General features: G+C 47.6%; 1 protein-coding gene across 3 annotated transcripts in view; it reads right to left on the bottom strand.

Annotated features, from left to right (window-relative positions):
* MYLK (myosin light chain kinase) overlaps positions 1-13,222 on the bottom strand; it is a 120,307-nt gene extending 107,085 nt beyond the window's left edge. Inside the window, exon 1 of one of the 3 annotated variants that reach the window (XM_032267750.1) lies at positions 13,057-13,222. In XM_032267750.1, the coding sequence (XP_032123641.1) occupies positions 13,057-13,168 (112 nt within the window). In that variant the 5' untranslated portion in view covers positions 13,169-13,222. Of the gene's footprint in view, positions 1-12,301; positions 12,979-13,056 lie in introns of those variants that run through there. The other 2 variants (XM_032267749.1, XM_032267751.1) reach the window with 2 other exon arrangements.
* Between the last annotated feature and the right edge of the window lie 2,316 nt (positions 13,223-15,538).

The raw sequence follows: 15,538 nt of genomic DNA, 5'->3' as shown, positions 1-15,538 counted from the left end.
CATCGGTGGGAATTTGGGTTGGTTCCAGGTCTGTGCTATTGTAAACAGTGCTGCAATGAACATTCGTGTGCACGTGTCCTTATAGTAGAACGATTTATAATCCTTTGGATATATACCCAGTAATGGGATTGCTGGGTCAAGGACTTCATGACCAAAACACCAAAAGCATTGACAACAAAAGTCAAAATAGACAAATGGGACCTAATCCAACTCCACAGCTTCTGCACAGCAAAAGAAACAGTCATTAGAGTGAATCGGCAACCAACAGAATGGGAAAAAATTTTTGCAGTTTACCCATCTGACAAAGGGCTGATATCCAGAATTTACAAAGAACTATAACAGATTTACAAGAAAAAAACTAACAAGCCCATTCAAAAGTGGGCAAAGGAAATGAACAGATACTTTACAAAAGAAGACATACATCAGGCCAACAAACATATGAAAAAATGCTCATCATCACTGGCCACTGAATTTTTATCCGTTGCCACTGAAAGTGAAATCAGGCCTACTGTGGAACTCTCCTAGCACAGCCTCTGGGAACCTGGATGGGGAGAGGCTGGGAAGGCCCAGGAGGCCGGAGGCAAACTTCCCCCAAAGCAGGTGCCGTTGAAGGGCATGGAGCCTGAGTGTGAGAGCAGGTAACCCTCCACGGTCCCCTTGGAAGATGGGGCTCTCAGGCCCCTGCTGCTCTCCAGTTCTCCAGACTCAGCATCGCAGCCTTTGACGGAGGGCAGCCACGGGCTTTGGCAGAAGGCGCAGGGACTGGGCTTGGGGGCACAGGATTGGAAATGCATAGATCTATCTCAATTCTCTCGCTAGGCTGCAGCAGTCAGGAAAGCTGGCTGCCTCGGGAGAGTTGAGGAATTTCCTGTCTTGCACAGACTGAGAAGGCTCAAGGACAAAATGTTTTTGTCTTTCCACAGCACTCCCTGTTCCTGCCGCTCTGTGATCTCAGCGAGTCTCCAGCCTCACAGAGCTTTGTGCAGATGGGCTCAAATTCCTAGGTGCTGTGGAATGTCACCAACTCCAGAGCACGTTTCTTCAAGCTGATGGCAGTCCCCTCTTCGACCCCACCTTCTCTGGGCTCTTCCCACAGCCCCTGTTTCCTGGTCTGGGGTTTGGCAAAGCCAAGTCACCCTGTGGGTCTCAGCCATCGGGGCTAAAAGCCTGTCTGCACTTCCCTCCCCTGGGAGCTCAGAAGTATGCATGAAGGGGTGGTGTGGGAGCGGCTCCCACCCGGCAGCTCACTGGTTCCACCTGCAGATGTGGAGGGGATCCCGGCCTCAGGCAAGTCTCTGCCTCGGTGTGAAGCCCAACTTCCTCATCAGTCTCCAAGGGGAGTCATGGTATCATCACAGGACTTTGGGTAGTTGTAAAGAGATCATAGGTAAAAATACTTTGTAAAACCATTCATTATCAATGAGAACATTTGTATGAGGCTGGCATGAGAGCTGACTCACACTTACCACCTGGGCTCAATTACTCGATGGGTTTATCGGCAGCAAAACAACCAATGGAGTCTGGGCCTCACCCAAGGTTGTGGAGTCCTATCTATATGACCTGAGGCAAATACTGTTAGGAATACAAATGCGTTGCTTAAAAATATCAGGGGATACATTACTGGGTATATACTCAAAGGATGATAAATCATTCTATTATAAAGATACATGCATACGTATGATCACTGCGGCACTGTTTACAACAGCAAAGACTTGGAACTGACCCAAATGCCCATCAATGATACACTGGATAAAGAAAACGTGGCACATGTACACCATGGAATACTATGCAGCCATAAAAAAGTTCGTGTCCTTTGCAGGGACATGGATAAAGCTGAAAACCATCATTGTCAGCAAACTGACACAAGAACAGAAAACCAAACACCACATGTTCTCATTCATAAGTGAGTGTTAAACAATGAGAACACATGGACACAGGGAGGGGAACATCACACACCAGGGCCCATTGGGGGTTGGGGAATTGGGGAGGGATAACATCAGGAAAAATACCTAATGTAGGTGACAGCGGATGGATGTAGCAAACCACCATGGCATGTGTATACCTATATAACAATCTTGCACAATCTGCCCATGTACCCTAGAACTTAAAGTACAATTTAAAAAAAAAACAAAAAACAAAAAAGACAGAAACAAAAGAAAAAAGTATACCATGGGATATATCTCAACATAAATTGAGGACAAGTTTTCATTGCACCCCCTCCAGGAGCGTGAGTGAGTGAACTTGCAGGGAACCGGCAGATCTGCAGACATTTAGCCCTGGTGACACTCATCGCCTCTGGCCCTGTGTTTTGTTCCCAAAGCCCTACAGCAAGAACAAAGGGAAGATGGAAAAGATAGAAATGATTGGGAGTAAATGTTCAGAACCAGACTGTTTCCAGCCTGCAAGGGGGAGACCCCAGTCCCAACCTACCACTCCACTGTACTGGGGTAGAGTCCAGGACAGAGACTTAACTAAGGTGAAGTAACTTGGCTAACGTCATGGAGCCAATGTGGGCAGACCCAGAGCTCGTGCCCAGGCCTTCTGACAACAAGGCCGGGATGTTCCGTGGGCGTCTCTTCAAAGGGAACCAGTCTCCTCCGATGGTGCCCATGGTGACTGCTCCAGGACAAACACACTGTCAGCTGACCCACATCCTGGATCCTTGACAACTCAGAAAAACTAAAGCAGAACAGACAAACCAGGTGAAAAGGGCAACGTGCGTGCGTGCGTGTGTGTGTGCGTGCGTGTTTGTGTATTTCAATTCATTCCAAAGCCAAATAAATTATTCTGCCTCATCTCTGGATTCTAGACTCTATTAGCTTATGCTCACTCTTCTGTGGACTTAGGTAAAATAAGAAGGGACAGATGGAAACTGGCGTTCTTAACTTGTGGCCCTGGCTGTGTGATCCAAAGCAACCTTCCCAAAGCCAGCCTCAGTGTTCTCTCCTCTAAACTCATGATAACACAATACTGAAAAATATGATGTCTGCATCATCAGTCTAAAGCATGGTAATATTGCAGGGTTTTAGATGATTAAAAAATAACATATGAAATAGCTAGAACAATATATGGCACACAAGGAATATAAAAATCAATGTTTTCTGATTTTCCCAACTCAACTGACTCCTTTGGTTGTGGAAATTCAGCCTGCTAATAACTACAATGAGAAAAGCCCTCAAACCAAAACTCTCACATAACAATGATTCCTTATGAAGCCCAGCACTCCAGGATCCCAAACAGCTCATGCAGTGTTATCCTCATCATCTCGGAAGGATTGGGCAGATTGTGCCTGTTTTACAGTGGAGGGACCTGAGACTCAGAGAAAGCAGCTTGCCGGTCTTCAGGTCCTGGGGCTGCAATGGTCCGTGAGGAGGGGGATGCTGCTGGCGGGGTCCTGGTCTGGGTGCTTTCCCTTGACTGTCCTGGGAGCAGAGGCAGGTATCCTCAATTCTGTAAGGAGCTTTCTGTCATCATTCGCATTCATGTCCGGACCTACCCATTACCCCGGGAGTCGCTCTTCCCTGCTTGTCGTTCAGCCTCCTTCTAGCAACATCCTGGGTTAAGGACCAGGGTCTGAGGCAAGAGGCCTTCAGTGACAAGACTGTCTCAAAGAGCCCAAGCCTTCTTCATTTGGGGAGGACACAATGGCCTTGGCACAGAAATAGCAAGGGATGGTTCGCCAGGACCCAGTGACAGACTTGCCCAGCTCAAATAAGGCCACTCTATACATATCCTGGGGTTCCCCACAGCCATGCTTCCTGCTGCTCTGCTGAGACTGAGACCAGAGAGGGCTTTCCTTCTGGAGTGCGGGAAGGGGTGAGTCTCCCTGCTTTCCTTGCCTAGGATTAAGGATCTAAAGTGCATTTCTGTTACTCTGTTACTTGGTGTTAACCAGTTTACTCACAGACTCGGTCATTAACTGCCACTGTCTCATTTTGACAGAATGGAAAAGGATTGATTGGGCCTCCTCCAATGGGAAAGACAAGCGTTACGGCTAAGAATAAGCAGACTGCTGACAAGTAAAAATGATGCCACATAGATGAAGCTGTTAACAGGACTTCAGAAAGAGCAAGAATGGGAGAATGGGAAGAACAGAGAGAGCGAGAGAAGAGATAGAGAGAGAGGGGATGTGGGGAAGGGGGGGCAAGGGAAGGAAAGGAAGGGGGAAAGAATGAGAGACGAAGCCAGATATACACGCACCCGCCCCCTTTTATGATTCTACTGACACATGGATTTTTTTCCGCCCTTGCCATTTTGGCTGTTTTTGACTCATTAGAAGATGTTTTTGAAGACAGTTCCTCATCATGAAATTAAACATGAAATGATTGCTCTGGTGAAGCAAAAGCATCTAACAAATGACCGATCAGCATCTCAGAGCAGCCAAGCAGAAAGCACATGGGCTGAAGCGGGTGGAGGCCTGGTGCGGCTGCTGATCAGCTGGGCTGCTGCGGTCGGGGACATAACATCCTGAGCATCGCTGTCTTCGTCTGTAAAGTGAGTTCTGAAGTGTCAAGTGGAGTTGTCATGAGAACTAAACAAAACAAGCCAGCTTTTCTAGCCAATTAGACTTTTCCTATCAAAACAATTCCTTCTTAAAAACGCAAATCGAGGCCGGGCACGGTGGCTCAAGCCTGTAATCCCAGCACTTTGGGAGGCCGAGGCGGGTGGATCACGAGGTCAAGAGATCGAGACCATCCTGGTCAACATGGTGAAACCCCATCTCTACTAAAAATACAAAAAAAAATTAGCTGGGCATGGTGGCGCGTGCCTGTAATCCCAGCTACTCAAGAGGCTGAGGCAGGAGAATTGCCTGAACCCAGGAGGCGGAGGTTGCGGTGAGGCGAGATCGCACCATTGCATTCCAGCCTGGGTAACATGAGTGAAACTCTGTCTCAAAAAACAAAAACAACAACAACAAAAAAACGCAAATCGAAAGTGGATTTATTTTTAAAAACCTAATATAAATTGATACCCAACATGGGGTTTCCATAAGCTCTTATTTAGAGGAAGAGTTAGACACCCACAAAACAGGAGCAGTTTGTTACCTCTTGCACTAATTCTTTTTCTAAAATAACCAGTAAAGCCTGTTCTTCAAACCCAGCACCAGGAGCAAGGCCTGATTCAGCTCCTCTGGGACCTGACACTAGGAACCCACTGCTGCCTTTGTCCTGGTGGCTGGCCGTGATCCTGGCATCTCCTTCTACACAAGAATAATTCTCCTGTCTTCCCTTCACGGCCCTTTCTTTTCTTTCTATGGTTTTAGCAGGAAAAACAACTAAATTCTGAATTTCTCCTTGTAAGTGTTTTTTCCTACCTGCCAACATTTGTTGGTCAACTTGCTACTTTCTGAAGCACCATGCTCATGGATCCAAATTTGCATTCAACGCACATTTGCCTTAATCTTGGATCTACCAAATATTCTCCTTAGGCTTTGAACATGAGCTGTATTCCTTAGTTATTATAATGCAAAATATCATTCCAACAGCAATTCTGAGTCACTTCAAACCCTGTTATACTATGGAAATTCAAAAGATCACCAATTGAGGGGGCACCATGGAAGCATAGTTTCCCCATCTTCCTGTATTTGGAGTTCAACATCCAGCATGGTCCAGGGATCACCCCCAGCCTCCTCCTTTCCCTAAATCCCAGGATTGTTAACTCTGGAGGATTCGTCAAAGGAGGGTTACTTTCTCCTCGCTGACACGCAGCGCAGTCCCTTACCATTTCCAGGGTGTTTAAGCAAGCTGTAAATCCCCGGGCATCTGAACTCCCCTTAAATAAAAGGCTGTCTCCTAACCAAACAGAACCTTCTTGAAGTCAGCAAAATGGCTACCCTGTGGCATAAAAAAGATTTTTCCTCCCATAGCCTTGTTCTCTTTTGGCCTTCCTTCCTCCCGGAACTTAAGAAGCAAATGGGAAGAGAAGTGTGCAAGGAAATGAATGAAAGGAACAATGACGTATAGTATCCCAAAAAGATCTCTGACCAGTCATGACAGGGTTGCTGGCTGGGAAGCAAGGATCACTGCAACCACAGTCTTTTTACTGTCTTAGAAGTTATAATCATGCTCTAAACATAAAGGTATGGCATCCAAACCATCCAATGGTCCCTCCCAGTGCAGGCCTGGAAACCACACTCTCAGTTACACTGTGATCACATGGGTCACATTTTGCCCCTAGGAACTCAATGCTGTGATTCTGGATAGCATTCTTGATCTAGGACTCCATGTAAGTATCACCAACTGTGGGCTGTAGAGGTAGACAGTTATAAAGCCCTATAATGGCCCTATTAGTAAAATGAGGTTCAAGTTCTATGGTATGGTCACAAACGTACACGTATATGCTCAGAAGTCTTTCTGTAACACGAAGAACCCACATGGTACACATACCCAATTCTGTACTCAACCTACATAAAATAAAAATATTGGTTGTATATTAACTTAACATGTAATTATTAATTGCTTGCTTTCTTAGAGTTTAAAAGCTTGTGGACAGATGTTTTGGATAAATTAAGCTTCTTAATATATATAAAAAGGGTAAGTTAAAACTGGTATTTCTTCTTCTTCAATAAATTTCTCTGTAGCCAACATAAGTATTTGAAAAGTTTTCAGTGAAAAATCAAGCAATGGGGAAAGGATTCCCTATTTAATAAACAGTGTTGGGAAAACTGGTTAGCCATATGCACAAAGCTGAAACTAGATCCCTTCCTTACACCTTATACAAAAATTAACTCCAGATGGACTAAAGATTTAAACATAAGACCTAAAACCATAAAAACCCTAGGAGAAAACCATAAAAACCCTAGAAGAAAACATAGGTAATGCCATTCAGGACATAGGCATGGGCAAGGACTTCATGACTAAAACACCAAAAGCAATGACAACGAAAGCCAAAATAGACAAATGGGATCTAATTAAACTACAGAGCTTCTGCACAGCAAAAGAAGCTATAATTAGAGTGAACAGGCAACCTACAGAATGGGAAAAAATTTTTGCAATCTACCCATCTGACAAAGGACTAATGTCCAGAATCTACAAAGGACTTAAACAAATTTGCAAGAAAAAACCAAACAACTCATCAAAAAGCGGGCAAAGGAAATGAACAGACACATCTCAAAAGGAGACATTTATGCAGCCAACAAACATATGGAAAAAGGCTCATCATCACTGGTCATTAGAGAAATGCAAATCCAAACCACAATGAGATACCATCTCATGCCATTTAGGATGGCAAGCATTAAAAAATCAGGAGACAACAGATGCTGGAGAGGATGTGGAGAAATAGGAATGCTTTTACACTGCTGGTGGGAGTGTAAATTAGTTCAAACACTGTGGAAGACAGTGTGGCGATTCCTCAAGGATCTAGAACTAGAAATACCATTTGACTCAGCAATCCCATTGCCAGGTATATACCCAAAGGATTATAAATCATTCTATTATAAAGATACATGTACACCTATGTTTACTGTGGCACTGTTCACAATAGCAAAGACTTGGAACCAACCCAAATGCTCACCAATGATAGACTGGATAGAGAAAATGTGGCACACACACACACACACACACACACACACACACACACACACCATGGAACACTATGCAGCCATAAAAAAGGATAAGTTTATATCCTTTGCAGGGATATGGGTGAAGCTGGAAACCATCATTCTCAGCAAACTAATACAAGAACAGAAAACCAAACACTGCATGTTCTCACTCATAAATGGGAGCGAACAATGAAAACACATGGACACAGGGAGGGGAACATCACACACCGGGGCCCGTCAGGGTGTCAGGGGGGATAGGGGAGAGATAGCATTAGGAGAAATACCTAATGTAGGTGATGGGGTGATGGATGCAGCAAACCACTATGGCACATGTATAACTATGTAACAAACCTGCATGCTCTGCACATGTACCACAGAACTTAAAATATATATATATATATCTATATACACACACACAAAAAAAGTTGTGTTTTTAAGCTCAAGGAGGTCAGGGTCCATACCTTATGTCAACTGGACAGATTGTATAGTGTCCAAAGTACCTGTGCATAAACTGGGAAGACAAAGGAGGTGGCTCAAGGCTGCCCTGCAGAAGGCCTGGTATTCATCTGAAAACAAACTGTGTCTCTACTCATTGCTGAGCAAACGCTGACTTCACTGGTGCCTGTTGTCTTCATTAGAGGCTCTGCACCAAAACAAATCCTCTAATAAACATGCTTGTCTTATTTTATTATCTATTCTAGAGATCATCTTTTTGTATTTTTGACTTACCCACATTTTATGTCCTTAGATGCCTTTAACAGGCCCCCCAGCCCTTCAGTTAAATAAACAAACCATTAGGCTGAGAAACTATGTCAAAATGGGCACAACTAGCAGGCTATTAATAAATCTAGACACTGAAGAATTTTAGCCTTGACGGAGATACTCCAGGGGGAAGTAAATGTAAAATATTCTAGCCCAAGGATGCCCCCCAGCAATGACTCAGTCCAGATACCGTGAGATATATACTCTATTTCAGATCTTCCTGGGATCTGCAGGAATTTGAATTCATCATCTTTTAGACTCATCCTGGGTCAGACGGAAAGACATTCATTGCTTGGTTAACTATCTAGCCTGTGTTGGGGAAAGAAGGAATATTTGTTGAGGGACTCTTTTCTTTTTCTTTCTTTCTTCGAAGGAGTATTTGTTGAAGGTCTCTCTCTCTCTCTCTTGCTCTGTCATCCAGGCTGGAGTTCAGTGGTGTGATCACAGCTCATTGCAACTGCAGTCTCGACTTTACAGGCTCAAGCAATCCTCCTGCCTCAGCCTCCTGAGTAGCTGGGACTAGGGGCATGAGCCACCACAACCGGCTACTTTTTATATTTTTTGTGGAGGCGGTGTGTCACCATGTTGCTGAGGGTGGTCTTGAACTCCTGGTATCAAGCGATCCACCCACATTGGCCTTCCAAAGTGCTGGGAATACAGGCCTGAGCCACTGCACCAACCCCTGTTGAGGGACTCTTGAAGGTAATTTGCAGATTTCCTGCACACCCTAATGAGCACTGAGTCCCCAGAAGGGTGAGGAAGTCTAGGGAATGCCTCCCTGCTCTGCAGGGGAGGTTCAGCAACCTCTGTGCTCTTGTCCATTCAGGGAATGTAGGCTCCCACAGCAGGCCTGGCTCTGTACATGGTACCATGTGCTCCCTCCCTGCAGGAAACTTACAGTCTGGAGAGGAAGATAATTAGACAAGCAAGTAGAATAAAATGAAAGCAAATTTTCATGGAGTAAAATGCTTTCTTCTCACCTCCAGAGGCCCTGTGTGGTGTGCCCCCGCCTTTCTGAACTCATTTCTATCACACCGCCTCATCTACTTTGCTGCAGCCATGGAGGCCGTCTTGCTGCTCCTAGAACAGGCCATCTTGATCCTGACTCAGGGCCTTGCACTTGTGCTACCTGCCCGGAGCTCTCTTTCCCCAGGCCACTGACACCTCCGAGGCTTCCTTTCTCAGGGCACTAAAGATGCACCCTCTCGCCCTCCTTGATTCACACGTGCCGCTCATTGGCTTTTTCTCTTGGTAATCATTCCTTTGTGACCTGCTCATGTTCTTAACAGCATGTGCCAGCATTTGAAATGAGGCCAGGTGCTGACTGCTGCCTGCATTACCATCAGAATGTAAGCACCATGCAGGCAGGGCCCTCAGCTGTCCTGTTGAGTGCAGTTTCCCCAGAACAATGTCTGGCCCTGGTAAGTATAGGCACGTAGTAAAGACTTATTGATAAATAAGTGTCATAGTGGAAGCACACAGTGTTCAGGGAACGCATTCTGGGGTGATTAGGGTAGGCTTCCCAAAGAAAGTGACATCTGTGGGAGTTTCCAGGATTGGGAGGAGGAGAGTGTCACCAAGGAGGGGAGGCAGAGAAAGCATGAAGGTCTGGCCACAGAAATCATGTCTGAAGGCTGCACCAGCAATCTCGACGATTGCAAAATCTCAGCAAAAGGCGAAAGGTGAGAAGAGCCCCTGAATCTGGACTTTGGCACAGTATCCGCTGAGCTCTCAGAATAAGCTTGCTTCCAGCAGAGCTGCCCCCCAGAGAAGACAACTGGGGGGACATGCATTGCTGCATGGTGCCACCTTGTGGCCACAGCCCTTGAAAGGAGATGTGCGTCTGTGGCTTGGGTCTGGCTGGACACCTCCCTCCTCTGATTCTCTGATGGTCTCTTCCCCCAACAAACAATACTGTGGCAAAGTGGATCCTTCAGGAATACCCCTCCTCAGTCTTGGCATTTGTAAGGATTGTATCTTGTTTAAAGGTGGGCTCTTTTGGGCAATCATAAGCACAGCATGAACCTGGGACCCCCACCTCCGGGGGACTCTTAGCTCAGCTGGGTCACTCTAATCCAAACTAAACACTCCTATGTTCTGGAGATACTTTGCACATTCATTTACTTAATCATTGCAGTACCGTGACTGTCAGCATCTCCATTTCACACAAGAGGAAGGTGAGGTCCGGAATGCTAACTAATGCCAGGGTGCAGGGCTAGTAAGTGGCAGAGCAGGACTCACACCCAGGCCGCTGGCTCCACATCCATGCTCCCCACCATGGCTCGGTGCCACACTAAGGCAACAGAGGGCTGGGCCCGGGCAGCTAAGGGAGAGGTGGAGCAGCCGTCAGTGCCTCAGGGAACAAACACCTCCACTGTGATCATCTCCCCCCAGCCCACCCTTCCCCTGGAGGACCCAGAGCCAACAGGGCTGCCAATCAAGTCAGAAAAACTCCACAGCGGAGGACAGTGCAGGGAGCAGCCCCGAGCCTCCTGAGTGTCTCAGGGCACTGTGCCAGGGGTGTCACTGTGCCAGGCTCACCCTGCCCCAATCCTGTGCCAAAAGAGCCCAAACGCTGCCAGGCCTGAGCGTGTGGCTGTGTCCTCAGCCTTGTTCACCATTTATGGTATCTGAGCCTCTGTCTGGCCTTCACAGGCCAGTGAATCCCCCACACCGGGAGGGGGTTCTCTCATGCATGCCTCTTCTCAGAGCAAATCCAAACTTCCTTGGCAGAGTTTTTGCCTGGGACCTCTCCGTGTCTTTTTTTTTTTTTTTTTTTGTGATGGGTGGTGATCATTCAGGCCCCAGCCCCCACAGGCCCGGGAATCAGGAGAATGGCCCTAAAGAGTTCTTGATCCTTCGCCTGGGACTCCCACCTCTGGGGGATTCTTAGCTCAGCTGGGTCACTTTAATCCAATCTAAACACAGGCAAGCCAGGACAGACACTGAATTAGCCCTTGGCTGCGGCTATGGAAGGAGAATCTCGGAAAACAGAAGGCTGAGCTACGTGGCCCTGCATGTAGCATTCTCGCTCTTGCTGCCCTTGCTAGACTCTAGGGTTGGCCACACTGGCCTCCAACAAGATCCCCCTGGTGGGAAGGTGAGTCCTGCTCCCCAGCCCTAAGAGACGAGGCTCTGAGCAGTTCACGTTTCATCTGAAGTCCCATTATCACAATTTCCTGAGTTTCCCACCCAGCTCCCAGTGAGTCGTGAAGTTAGAACTAAGGATAAATGGGGTAAGCGTGTAAACCAGAATCTGGCTGGTAAATTCCCAGAGGCCAGAGCTGGGCTCTGAACCCAGTGTGGAGGGGTTCCTGGAAGGAAGGGGTGGACCCGTTCCCCATTAACAACGCCATGCTGAGGCATTTCTTCAATCAGAGCACCCAGGGAGCGTGCTCACTCCCAGCACAGGGCTTCACGGAGCCAGCATCAGCCACATTCCACATAAGTGCCAGTTCCTTCATCCCTAAGGGACTGACTTCACCTAGCCCACAGTGGCCAGTCTTCCCCTTTGGGCCAGGGGACATGCCCTCTGAAAAATGGCAGGACATAGAATGAGCACAGACATGAAAGCCACAGGCTCTGGACTCCAGGGGCCAGCTTTGCAGACTGGCGTGATGTGCTTAGGCGAGTTACATTCACTTCCTGAGACTTCTAGAGCCTTCTGTCTGAAATCAGGGCAGCATCCTTGTCCCCTAGGATACTGAGGTCTCAGTGAGAGAACATGGGTGAGGTGAAAGTACTTAACACAGTAAGACACAAATGTTTCTTCCCTTTTCCTTTTCTGCAAAACCTCCTCCTACAGCCTCCCAGATAGTGGCTACTCATATAATATGGAGATGCTCCTCAGAGACCTGAGCCCTAGGGAATGGAGAGATGTGTTCTCCTGCTTGTCTGATGGGAGACCAGACACGCTGCACCCAGTGATAGCACCAGAGGACCCAGTCATGCACAGGAGCTGGGGGCATAGGCCCAGGGGGAGGGTGGGATCAGGCTTACCTGAAAGCCCTGGGCCCAAGAAGCACTTCTGTGGGAACTGTCACCATGCCTGCTGATAGCACAGCCCAGACAGATCTGTCTTCAGTCTGTGGCTCCCTGCAATTCCTGGGGACTAAGTGCTTGGCTGCTGAATGGATGACCATGATAAGCAGATTACTGGAGAACAGGCTGCTGATGCGTAAAAATAAGCCTGGCCAGTGAGTGGAAGAGGGGGGCAGAAAGGGGACAACCTGTGACCCTCTGGAAACCTCAGTATGCACACTGTGACCCAGGGTCCCCCAGCATGTAAGGGGTCACTGGTGAGACCACTAACTGCTAAGGGAGTATGTGAGTGCTCTCCAAGATCTTTTTGTAGTAGGTGAGGTCTTCTTCCAACCAGACCAGGAGCTTCTGGAGCCAAGAGAGCCTTCATCTCTTTCCCTCATATCTTTCCATTGTCCCCAGGGGAGTGAGGCGGTGAGGAAAAGCCACCTCTGATGGCAGACCCCTGTCACTGTGAACTCCTGGAGGTCATCTCCCTCACTTCCTACCTTCAGGTGCAGCACTTTTTAAGGAACCCCTCCTCTGCCCCTGAGAGGTTTCAGCAGCCATTCTGTTGCAGCAACTGCCGCTGGTAATGGTGTGGAGTAGTGCCATGTGCACCTCTGCTCCCTGGATTTTAGCTCATGATACCGTTTTCTACAAATGTGCCCTTCCTCCAAAGCAGAAGTGTCTGCAGGAAAGGTGCTTCTACTGAGGTGCCCGGAGGCTCCTACCATGGACGGTGACCCGGGCGCTGCAGGACACCTGCCCCAAGGTATTCTCAGCCAGGCAGGTATAGGTGCCATGATCCTCCGGCAGGGCATCCTGGATGTGGAGCTCGGCCATACCGGCCTCGCAGGTGGAGCGAGCGTACTGGATGGGCTGCCCTGTGGAGGAAGCACAGGAAGGCTCAGGCCAGGCGGCACTGGCAGTAGGGATGGGAGCCCTGTCCTCAGCAGGGCTGCTGCTGTCATGATGCTGACACTTGTCATGCTTGCTCAGACCCACTGAGGGCTAACGATGTGTCATGCACATGTCCAGCCAGCTGGACGGAGGCTTATGGGCTGGAGAAAGAGCCAGGGACTAAAGAGATGAAAGAAAGGGAGTAATTGTGCGGTGGAGGAGGAAGACGGGGTCTAAAGGGACTGGGAAGGGAGAATCTGGAGGAATTAAGAATGCAGGAGTGAAAGGGGCACAGTTTGGGGCATTCTGTGTTAAATAGTCTCCAAATCCACATCCTCAACTTCGTGGAATTCTGAGCCTGGAGAGACTCTCACAGGGTCATCTGGCGCATAGCCCAGCCTCAGGCAAAACAGACCTTGCCTGGGCCGAACACTTCTCCAGAAACAATGATTCCATTTTCCACTTAAGATATTTAACAAAAAGCAATTCTGCATCCCCCACCTGATGTTGTAGTTAGAAACATTTCTTCTATGCAATTAAGTGTATTTTCAGGTTCACAGAAAAGGTACATGTGGAGAACTAAAAATGACTCTGGCTCCTTTTTTTCCAGAGTCCCTTCCATGTGACATGTTCCAGGTCACACAAAGTCCTGCATGGAGACAGGAGTGCATGCAATGAGCGGTTTCCTTAATGCTCTATGTTCCTGGGAATTTATCATCCTGGGATGTGACTTTTCATTTCCAGGAAAAAAATGTATCATTACTGAAGAGTCTGGCCTCAGAGCAGGAATGTGTCCAGCTGCCACACAGGAAGCAACCGTCAGTTTCTTCCGTGGCCAGGCCCCAGGGTCCTGGTTTGTACTTCATAAAATCGGTGGTGGCCAGTGGGGGAGGGAGAAAGTACACAAAGAGTCTTCTCCCTGCACTGCAGTGTTTTCTTCTGCACACAGCAGCACTTCATGTCTCCATGACAGTTTGGCAGAGAGACTGGCAAGCATGCCATAGGACCAGAGGGAAAGATTCCTCCCAACTTACTATATATACCTCATACAAGTGGGGCCGAGGGCTGGGAAAGGCAGGGGCCTGGATCCTACCACTGAGAGAAGTGACACTGCTCTTTGTTTTTATTTTTTGTCACAATGATACCCTCCAAAACCTCTCTTCCTCGAAAATACCAGGGCATTCCCTGACTGCCACAAATGTACTTCTGCTGTCCAAACATGTGCTGACAAGCTTTTTGAGAGCTCTCCTTTAACTAGAACATAACTCACTTTGGACCCACAAATATGGGATGGGATGGAGGCCCAGAAAGGAGCTGTTGGCTCAGGGCGCATCAGAATTGGGAGACATTAGGCTCTCCCAGCTGGGAAGCTGGATTGAACCCGAATTAGCAGCCAAGGAAACCCAACTTGAGCATGATCGCCCTCTAGTGGAAAAGGTGTGGAAACGCTAAGAGTCACTGAGAATAGTCTTGAGTGAAGTAAACTAGGGGACAGCAAGCTGCAGCTCCCGAGCCGAATCCCACCTGCAGCTTGTTTTGTATGGCCTGCAAGCTAAGAATAGTTTTTACGTATTTTAAATGGCCAAAAATAAATAAATAAAGGGAATATATTTCATGACATAAAAATTATGTGAAATTCACATTTCAGCATCCATAAAGTTTTACTGCAACATAGTCACACTCGTTCTTTTACATAATATCTATGGCTTATGTACTGTCTATTTCTTATTTTTTGAGACAGGGTCTCACTGTTGTTACCCAGGCTGGAGTGCAGCGGTGTGATCTTGACTCACTGCAACCTCCACCTCCTGGGTTCAAGCAATCCTCCAACCTAAGCCTCCCGAGTAGCTGGGACCACAGTTGCTTATTACCAAGGCTGGCTAATTTTTGCTTTGTTGTTGTTGTTGTTGTTGTTGTTGTTGTGGAGACAGTTTTGCTGTGTTGCCCAGGCTGGTCTCGAACTCCTGAGCTCAGGCAATCTGCCTGCCTCAGCCTCCCAGAGTGTTGGGATTACAGGCGTGAGCCACTGCACCCAGACTTTTACGGCCGCTTTTATACCCCAACAGCAGAGTTGAGAGTTGTTACGGAGGCTGTATGGCCTGAAAAGCTGAAAATAGCTACCACCTGGCCCTTTATAGAAAATGTTTGTTGATACTTAGTCTAGACTCCGTTATTAGTCCTTAATGCCCATATTGCCTCCTTGAAGTCAATCACAGGATCCAATAGGACGTCTGTCCTTTGCTGAGGGCTGGGGGGGAAGGCGACTTCAATTCTCACTTACCTACTGAAGAGACTACGTGTAGGAAGATAGAT

Source organism: Sapajus apella, unplaced genomic scaffold (assembly GCF_009761245.1).
Source record: "Sapajus apella isolate SASKATOON/1434 unplaced genomic scaffold, GSC_monkey_1.0 scaffold171, whole genome shotgun sequence".
Classification (NCBI taxonomy): Eukaryota; Metazoa; Chordata; class Mammalia; order Primates; family Cebidae; genus Sapajus; species Sapajus apella.
The sequence above is the reverse complement of the archived record's forward strand: the minus strand, read 5'-3'. Positions and strand labels throughout refer to the sequence as shown.